Source organism: Penaeus chinensis, chromosome 39 (genome assembly GCF_019202785.1).
Source record: "Penaeus chinensis breed Huanghai No. 1 chromosome 39, ASM1920278v2, whole genome shotgun sequence".
NCBI classification, from domain to species: Eukaryota; Metazoa; Arthropoda; class Malacostraca; order Decapoda; family Penaeidae; genus Penaeus; species Penaeus chinensis.
This window is the reverse complement of record NC_061857.1, coordinates 19,019,449-19,029,448: the sequence shown is the minus strand read 5'-3', so window position 1 is coordinate 19,029,448 and position 10,000 is coordinate 19,019,449. Positions and strand designations below refer to the sequence as shown.

General features: G+C 34.1%; 1 protein-coding gene across 1 annotated transcript in view; it reads right to left on the bottom strand.

Moving 5' to 3' along the window:
* Positions 1 to 753: 753 nt before the first annotated feature.
* The window catches only part of LOC125046743 (glycylpeptide N-tetradecanoyltransferase 2-like), a 14,469-nt gene continuing 5,222 nt past the window's right edge, over positions 754 to 10,000 (bottom strand). The window contains exons 2-11 of the mRNA XM_047644666.1: positions 9,702 to 9,801; positions 9,000 to 9,132; positions 8,297 to 8,427; positions 7,653 to 7,714; positions 7,250 to 7,396; positions 6,842 to 6,962; positions 6,070 to 6,418; positions 4,388 to 4,533; positions 3,897 to 4,034; positions 754 to 1,958 (exon numbers count right to left, since the gene is read on the bottom strand). Of these exons, the coding sequence (XP_047500622.1) occupies positions 1,938 to 1,958; positions 3,897 to 4,034; positions 4,388 to 4,533; positions 6,070 to 6,418; positions 6,842 to 6,962; positions 7,250 to 7,396; positions 7,653 to 7,714; positions 8,297 to 8,427; positions 9,000 to 9,132; positions 9,702 to 9,801 (1,348 nt within the window). The 3' untranslated portion in view covers positions 754 to 1,937. The remainder of the gene's footprint in view (positions 1,959 to 3,896; positions 4,035 to 4,387; positions 4,534 to 6,069; positions 6,419 to 6,841; positions 6,963 to 7,249; positions 7,397 to 7,652; positions 7,715 to 8,296; positions 8,428 to 8,999; positions 9,133 to 9,701; positions 9,802 to 10,000) is intronic.

Here is a 10,000-nt window from a genome sequence, read left to right as displayed (position 1 = left end):
AATGTAAAATGCACTTTTGTGTTATCTCAAGGACCCTGAAATACTAGCTGATCTAGCTGACATTCTACATGGCTGTTAATACTACTAGGCATTTGCAAAACAGCAACACATGACAAACACATTTTCCCGTCTTATAAAGGCTGTAAATGAGAATTTAAACATTGTAAAAATATATAAAATTAATTGTAACTACAATTATGAAAAATAAGAAAAGATTTGACTGAAAATGCAAATCTTCAAAGTGTAAAAGATGTATTTCTGACCGGTTTCATATATAAGAAAATGATCAAATTCATCTCTTGTGCTGTGAAAATATTCATTGTCATTCATACCTTTTCTACATTTGTTACAATGAACACTATTCATGAAAAAAATTAATAATAATAATAATAATAATAATAATAATAATAATAATAATAATAATAATAGTAATAATAATAACAATAATAACAATAGTAATAATAGTAATAATAATGATAATGATGATAATAATAATAATAATAATAATAATAATAATAATAAAAACAATTATAATAACAATAGTAATAATAATAAAAATAGTAACAATAACAATAAAAATCGTAATAATAGTAATAGTAATAATAATAACTAAAAATGACATACATTACTCATTAACTTCCAATCACTGACATAATAATTGTCAAATTTCCTATAATAATACAAAACATAACACCATAAATCAAAACCCACACAAGTGACAAATTTCCATGAGATGTAATTAAAATGCATAGAACGACCCTCTTCAACAATTCCATATATTAAACAAAATCCAATAACATTGACAATTCTATACCGCCTCTACCCAAGCAAATGATATCACAGTAAATAAGTGACATGGTTTATAACTCTGCCTTAGACTAGTGTTTGGTGGCGTGGTCAGAAGTCACTGGATTGACAACCAAGATTTTCTGACCCCTGGATTGCAATACATAAATCACCATGTGAAGTTCACTCCATCTTTGAGAATGTGTGCATATCTTATATACATGTATATCTATGGCTATATTCATATCTATCTACGTATCTAACTATCTATAGATGGACGGATAGATAGACAGATACTCAGATAAATAGGCAAATAGATATACAGACAGCCAGACATTACAAAGAGAAATATAGGAAGAAAAGTCAGAAATGGATAAACAGATAGAAAAACAGATCAACAGAGAGAGATGGAATAGCTTGATAGTTTTTACATTATACAATTCACACAAATGAGGTTAACCATAATTCTCATGATGCCTGTGTTTTTTTTTGCTTCATGTAGTTTAGTTTTTCTGCCAAGGGACAAAACTGTCCCAGCATTTTCTTCACTTGATGAGTGGTGAAATATCTACTGAATTCATAATTCTCCCAAAAAATTTTTTTATGACAGATGGACTAATAGTATAACATTTTAATTTTTATTGGGTGTAAACAAGTCGTCTCCCATTCATTTTCTTTTTCTTCCAAAATTGAAAAAGAAAGGGGGGGGGGAAAAAGAGAGAAAAATACATATATACGTAGAAATAACTTGCATCTTAGCAATACATAGAGCATACATTTAATAGGTTTGTAACAGGCAATCCAACAGTTCAATACTCATCTTATATTCCAAATTTAACCTCAGTGACCCTAGGATTGTGCTAGTGGAGGCAACGGTAAAGTGACTGCCCAAGGGTGGTAATTATAATCATTTTTTTTCTTTATTTATACTGTATATAGACCTTGAAACCTGTACACAATTTAACTGCAGCTCACTTCAGAGAATATAAATACATTTTCTTTGTTCTTGTTATCTTTATGTATGTTTTCCTTACAATGGAATATGAAACCTGGAGCCAAATACTGAGCAGAATTGAAGCAGTCTCAAACTAGGAACTCCATCACATTTCACAAGATGGAATAGACATTGCTTTATACTAAATCTGCTTTGACTATTGCAACACCAGTCCAACCTGAAAAGGATAAAACACAACTATAAGTATTTCAGTAAATTCTAGATAACAGAAAATACAACACACACACACACACACACACACACACACACACACACACACACACACACACACACACACTCACACTCACACTCACACTCTCACACTCACACACTCACACACTCACACACTCACACACTCACACACACACACACACACAAATGTACTTATATATCCACAAACATATATACATATATATATATATATACATATATGACACACACACATAGATATGTACATACATACATACATATATATGTATGTATACATACACAGATATATACATATATACATACACATATACATATATATAAATATATACATATATATTATACATGTATATACATATATATAAATATATGCATATATATATATATATATATATATATATATATATATATATATATATAAACACACATATAACATGTCTATATATATATATATATATATATATATATATATATATATATGTATATTCATATATCTATATATATTCATATATACATAGATTTATATTTATATACATATGTATATATGTATATATATCTGTATGAGAGTGAGTGAGTGAGTGAAGGTGAGTGAGTGAGGGTGAATGAGTGAGAGTGAGTGAGTGAGTGAGTGAGTGTGTGAGTGAGTGAGTGTGTGAGTGAGTGAGTGAGTGAGTGAGTGAGTGAGTGAGTGAGTGTGTGAGTGAGTGAGTGAGTGAGTGAGTGAGTGAGTGAGTGAGTGAGTGAGTGAGTGAGTGAGCGAGAGAGAGAGAGAGAGAGAGAGAGAGAGAGAGAGAGAGAGAGAGAGAGAGAGAGTGAGAGAGAGTGAGAGTGAGAGTGAGAGTGAGTGAGTGAGTGAGTGAATGAGAGTGAATGAGAGTGAATGAGAGTGAGTGAGAGTGAGTGAGTGAGAGTGAGTGAGTGAGAGAGTGATTGTTTAAAGTTAAAGTTTAAAGTTTAAAGTTTAGTTGTGATTCCATTTGTAGCAAAGGATAATCTTGGTGTTACATACTGTCTGTTTCATTTTGCTTCTAAACTATCCCTTGTGTGCAAGGAATGGCCGGGGTTACCATCCACTGGCGGCGAGGGATTCGAACGCAGGTCAGCAAGATTGCTAAACGAGAACGCTACCGTTGCACCACACAGCAAAAATACATGCCATATCCCCACTGAGTGAGAGTGAGTGAGTGAGTGAGAGTGAGTGAGTGAGTGAGTGAGTGAGTGAGTGAGTGAGAGTGAGAGTGAGAATGAGTGAGTGAGTGAGAATGAGTGAGTGAGTGAGTGAGTGAGAGTGAGAGTGAGAGTGAGCGTGAGTGAGTGAGAGTGAGAGTGAGAGTGAGCGTGAGTGAGAGAGTGAGAGATGAGAGTGAGTGAGTAAGAGTGAGTGAGTGAGAGTGAGTAAGAGTGAGGGAGAGTGAGAGCGAGTGAGAGTGAGTGAGTGAGTGAGAGTGAGCGAGTGAGAGTGAGCGAGTGAGAGTGAACCAGTGAGAGTGAATGAGTGAGAGTGAGTGTGCATGTGTGTATACATGTCTATGTGCATGTGTGTATACATGTCTATGTGCATGTGTGTATACATGTCTATGTGCATGTGTGTATACATGTCTATGTGCATGTGTGTATACATGTCTATGTGCATGTGTGTATACATGTCTATGTGCATGTGTGTATACATGTCTATGTGCATGTGTGTATACATATCTATGTGCATGTGTGTATTTGTGTCTATGTGCATGTGTGTGTGCAAAAGGAATATTATACACCAACTAGGAGTTTTCCATTAACCAACAGTTAGCTCAAAATACATCCTCTTATAAATACCATTTCCCTATGTCACTTATAAACTAATACTGTAGCCACCCACTGATGAAAACAAGCAATATGAATTCATAGGCCAAGCAGCACACAATCCTACCTTCTGGGGAGTCATGTTTGGGCACCGCCAGTTGTAGAGGTAATACTGCAGATTACCATCACCTTGGCCAAATTTGAGTTCATCAAGGAACTGAGAATTTTCCATCAGATCCAGTGCATTGAATACATCAAATTCAGACTGAAATAATTGACAAAAAATTGTAAGTTGGTTGAGAATGAATAAATGCACTGAGTATATTAGTTATTGCATAACTTAGTTACACAGGAAAATATATATGCGTTTTGATGAGAAAGGGGATTGCAATCTTACGTGTATGTTTATGTTTACAAACATTAAGATTAATTTATATCAAATAATCCCACTCAAAGATCTTGTGGTATAGTAAAAAACTGCCACTTTTAACAACAGGAATTTTTTTTTTTTCATCTTTTCACACTGTTAAAGAGTTCTAAAACATATCTAAAATACAACTATCCAAAAGGTTAACAATAATTTAATCAATAATAACAATAATTGTAGAAAAAACTTACATTCTTTGCTGTAATGAGTACATCTTTCATCAGTATCTTCCATGGTGTTGCTGTTGAAACATTGTAGAAGGAGTATGCTGCCTTTAGGGTCTTGTATGTAGGATGGTGCATTACCGTTGAGGGGAGAGTGTAGTAACTCATGAAATCTGTGAATAAAAAAAAAAATAAAAAAAAATTATCAACACTTAATGGTAACTATTACTATTCCTAAATTACCAAGGGGTTCACAATATCAACAAAACCTCTTTATATGTAGGTGGCTTGTAGTAATTATTATTGAAAAAGTAATATACATTCCCTATAAAATGACAACTTCCTGTACAAAACATCTTGCCCATTTGCCATTTGTATGTCATGCCATGCCTTACCAAGAATGGTCATCTTTCTGGGAACACACATATGCCACCACTATTTTAGTCTATTCATAGTTCATAGTGTGACAACCTGGTGACAGGTTAGCACACTGCCTACTGTCATTTTATTTTGTGAATTTTGTTTATATGCAGTTGGCTCCACAAGTGCTTAGTCACTAGAGAGCCAATTAGTAAGCCTATGTGTATTCAGCTGATCTCCCATTTGCTTGAGTTTTTTTGGGGGAAAAAATCTAATGCTATCAAATTTGATGTTATCATCACTGTTGTTGACATTATGATTATATTATGTAATGAACAGTACTAATTGCAATGAAAACTAAAAATCCTTCAGAAAATTAAGGAAAAGGGTACACAGGTAAGATAAGTAGGACTAGTAATTGACTCCTTGGTGATGAAGCACTTGTGGAGCCATCTATGTGTAAAGACAATCAATAAACAAAGACATGGGGATATAGCATGTATTTTTGTAATCCAGTCAACATTGGATTAACAATCCTCTATCATGCAAACTTTGAACTATGATGGCTGTATCTTTTGCTGGGAATTTAGGCAAAGAAATAGTACTAAGGCCTCACTCTTTCCTATATGTCTTTATCAAAGTCCTTAACCAGGACTTTATCAGGAGACATGAAAACAGTTGCTTGCACACAGTATGTACTGATGTGTTTCCTTGTGGCCTGGGAGTTTAGGCTTTTCTCATCTATCTAGGCTAAATGTGTTCCAGTTAATATTTGCTGTTGAAAATTTCTCCAATCTGTAACTTTTTCAAATTTTCATTCTAAATGAAATAATAACTTCATAAATAAGACAGAATAGAAATATATTATTTAACATTAGAACATGAATAGGACCCTATTATGGAAAACATCTAGGGCCATATTGACTCCTTTAATTGTTATTTGCATACAGCGAGGCCTTTACTGCTTTGCCATAATGCAACAAACTTATTTAGGATTTCCTATTCCCCCTTCAGGAACACCAGTTTCCCCCAAAAATAAGACATTAAACACATTAAAGTAGATACGCTTAATGTTACTGCATACGCTTAATGTTACTGCATGAGTTTGATGCCAGTACTGAGTCTGAATTAGCCATGTTTTTTTGTCGTTTTTTTTTTCAATGAAAAGAAAACAAAACGAGGAACTGGTTCTTGGGACCATGACAAGATATGAGCAAGAAAATTTGGGCTTTAATTTACAAAATGGTTTGGTCTGCTGAACATCATTCATTCCAAAGTAAACCAAGCAGTGGAAGCATAATGCCACACCTTATAATAACAAGAAAGTGATGGAACTCATGAGACCTTACCTGAAATCTTTCCATTATTCTCAACTATGTAGCTATCAATAATGTTATCCTGTGGGAGGAACCAATGCAAAAATTCTTCTCTGCTGAACACTGGTGCCAGATCAAACTTCTTCAGGTAAGTCTCTAACAAAGTGTGGGCCTGATCTACGTCCTCCATTTTCAGTCTGCGAAACCCTGTTGTTGCAGTTTCTGTTGGCAGCCGGTACAGCTTTAGTGTCCGTTGCATGGTCATGTTCTTACCCAAGTGGGAGAACTTGACATCAATGAGCTTCTTTGGATTGAGGGAACGATGCCAGTAGCGACAGGATGCAACTGGCTTTGGCAGTGTTACACCAGCAGTATAAACAGCCTACATGAAAAGGGAGAGGATAGTTAAGAATAAAATGAGGTTAGAAAGAAAAACTTGGAAAGAGACAAATTCAAACAGAAATTAAAAGACAAAATAATGAGAAAGCATGACAAAGCTATTTTACATTACAATCCTGACCATACTTGTCATTTTATATGTAATATTACTGTGACCACAACTTTAACTTTCATGATTTCTCTATACAAGACATAAAGGTTAAGAGAAAACAGCAAACTGTTTCTATACTAAAAATTCTTTAATGAATAGAAGTTGATAAAATTATATACAATAAAAACACTGAAGAAAGAATGTTAAAGGATATACAAGGAAATGTCAAACAACTTCTGGACACATACATTGTATCAATTCCTTCACCTCTTACTGAATAGTAAAGTATCTTGTATTTCTCTTAAAGTTTCTTACCTGGAATATTCCAGTTAAGTTGACCCTTCTGGTAATTTCCTTAATCAATACAGGTGCTAGACGCTTGGCTCGAAGCTTTTTGTGCACACACAGGAAGTTAATTTCTACCATTGCTTGTGTACTGGAAAAGTCATAATGAAAGATAATCTTCAACATGAAAACTCTAGCTTTCTAAATTTCATGATAAACTCTCTTAACATGTAATCACTAAGCTTTTGAGACTTTTTATCATTTATCAGAAAAGTATAACAGATTCTCCAAGGACCCCCCCACCCCCCAAAGATAAAGAGTACAACAGGAAAAAGAGAAGTATAATGGCAATAGCATGAAAGTCAAAGAAGAAAAAAATGATGCAGGGCATAAATCACTAAAAAACGAGTATATCCTCATAAGGCAAGAATCACTTACTGGTCATATATCCTGATATGGGCTGGAACGGCAGAGATGAAACCTACTAATCTATTGCTTTTGGTAACCCGCACACCAACATGCCACTGAGGCTTCCAACTGGGTGGCATCAGAGCCCATCGCAGGAACTCTTTACTGTAGTCAAACCTAACAAAAAAATGTATAGATTAGTAACAATAATACCAATAGTGTAACAATATAATGAAAAAGACTGTAATATGAATTATTCAATTACGAATATCATTATCAGTAATATTGACAATAATGATGATGAATAACAATGACAATAATAATCATTATAACAATAATAATAAAATATAATATTAATAATAATAAGAACAATAATAACAATACTTGATTGGTAGATACAATGAAAAGATGAACAGCCAGGCATACTCCTTACCGGAACATGTTATCATCATCCTCCACATAGTTTTCATTTAACAGGTTGTATAAGTTTTGTAACTGAAAAAGTAAATAAATACTTAAAATTGGATAATGTCCATTCGGCATTAACACAACTGGTATAAATCATTGATAACACATGACTGAATCAACTTCTTAATAAAAAACTAGATACATTTTTTCTTTTTTTTTTTTTTTTACTCATTTTCAATCAGTAAATGAAATGAAGGAGTAAACAAGGAAAAAGAATTGGAAGAAGAAGAAGAAGAAGAAGAAGAAGAAGAAGAAGAAGAAGAAGAAGAAGAAGAAGAAGAAGAAGAAGAAGAAGAAGAAGAAGAAGAAGAAGAAGAAGAAGAAGAAGAAGAAGAAGAAGAAGAAGAAGAAGAAGAAGAAGAAGAAGAAGAAGAAGAAGAAGAAGAAGAAGAAGAAGAAGAAGAAGAAGAAGAAGAAGAAGAAGAAGAAGAAGAAGAAGAAGAAGAAGAAGAAGAAGAAGAAGAAGAAGAAGAAGAAGAAGAAGAAGAAGAAGAGGGGGAAGGGGAGGAGGAGTGGGGAGAAGGGGGGAGGAGGAGACAGAGAAGTAGAAGAAGGAAAAGGGAAGGCGAGACCCAATGAAAAGAGCTATAAGATGCCACACACACTTACCACATCTTCATTGGTCAGGTCTAGCGTATCCCACTTGAACCCATCAGGTAAATTGTAAGGTTCCTGCTTGATGTCTTCGATCTTCTTGTCTGGCTCAATTGCCTCATTCACATTTTCTCCTACTTCTTCATCTGAAAAGTTTTTTAAAAATTCACTTTTCAATTTTCTCCCAAAATGCACCAGCAATTAGGAAACTACCAACAACCAAGAATTTCAGGATCATTCTTCCATGCCAAAATAAATGGTCTAGTAATATTACTAAATAATCTGATACTTTGCTACTGTCTTCATTATGTGACCTTCCAATTTTTCTTCGGTTCAAATGAAATTCTCATTCATATCATATACAAACGTAGTTAATTAGTCCTAGACCTGAAGCTCAACACCAAACCTAAATTTCAACATGTAGAACACAGGGCGATTTTGGAGGTCAGATTCCAAAAACATTTGTAAAGTATGGTACTGGAACACATCCACACAATGTCAGAAATATATTGCAAAAATCTTCAGAGTTTTAAAATAATATTCAAAATGCAAACAATCCCCTATTACTATAAATATGTCTGAAAAATGTATTTCTTAGAGTGTCTTTTCGAAGACTTTAGTACTAATCCAGACGATCAAGACTTTCAAGAAAAGGATAATTAATACTATTTACGCAACAAGCAACACTACGAAAATTCCTCTTTAACAAATTACTTACTGATCTTTGGGACTGGCTGAGTATTCCAAAAGTGGTATTCCTTTTGATTCTGCAGTTGCATCTTCCGCATGTACCTCTCCACCTCCGGAATGAGACGAGGTGGGACATGCGCATTCATACCTAGCCCTTCCGTCTGGCAGTAGCATAAGAGGAGGATAAGAAATGTACAGTAAAAATAAATAATTGTTGTTAACCCAATCCTCTTGGTAAGTGTATCTACACATAGATGGCTCTATAAGTGCTCAGCTACCATGCCCTTACCTGAGATTTCCCTTTCTTGAGTTTTCAGGATTTTTTCTTTTTTCTAATGCCTTTGATATTGATAATGTTATTGGTATTACTGACATCATACTTATTACAGTATTATCAACAACACAAATAGCAATATAAAATTGAATAAAATATTTGAAAAATTTAAGGAAAAAGGTAAACAAGAGAGATTAGTCAGACTAGTGAGTGACTCATTAGTGACAAAGCACTTGTGGAGCTATCTATTTGCAAATACAATCAATAAACTTAGGTCACTTAGGTCACTGTGGGCATGGCATGTACATGCATGCCATCCCTGGTGGCATCAAGTTAATCTCGGAAAACAATAATCCATTCAAAATTGTAGAAACAAATCTGTGGTATTCCTAAACTACAAACTGGAGAGGAGTAGGAGGAGGAGGGAAAATATATGTTAAATTCCCTGGGTCATACCTGAACAAGGCCGCTGGTACTGGGCTCCGATTCTCCATTCACAATGGCTAAATCTTTTTCCTTATTCTCCTTATTCTTGTTCATCTTCTTACCCTTTCTCCTGTTGGAAGAGAATATTACTATTACAGAATATTGAAACAACTGTTACTGACTGAACAAACAATAAGTGAATATGAAATTATATCAAACTAATCAATCATACCACTTTGCAGAAAATGAAAATCTCATCAAGTAAGGAAAAATATACTACACTGTTGAATTATAAAAGATATATGGTTAGTAATCACTGCAATTACACT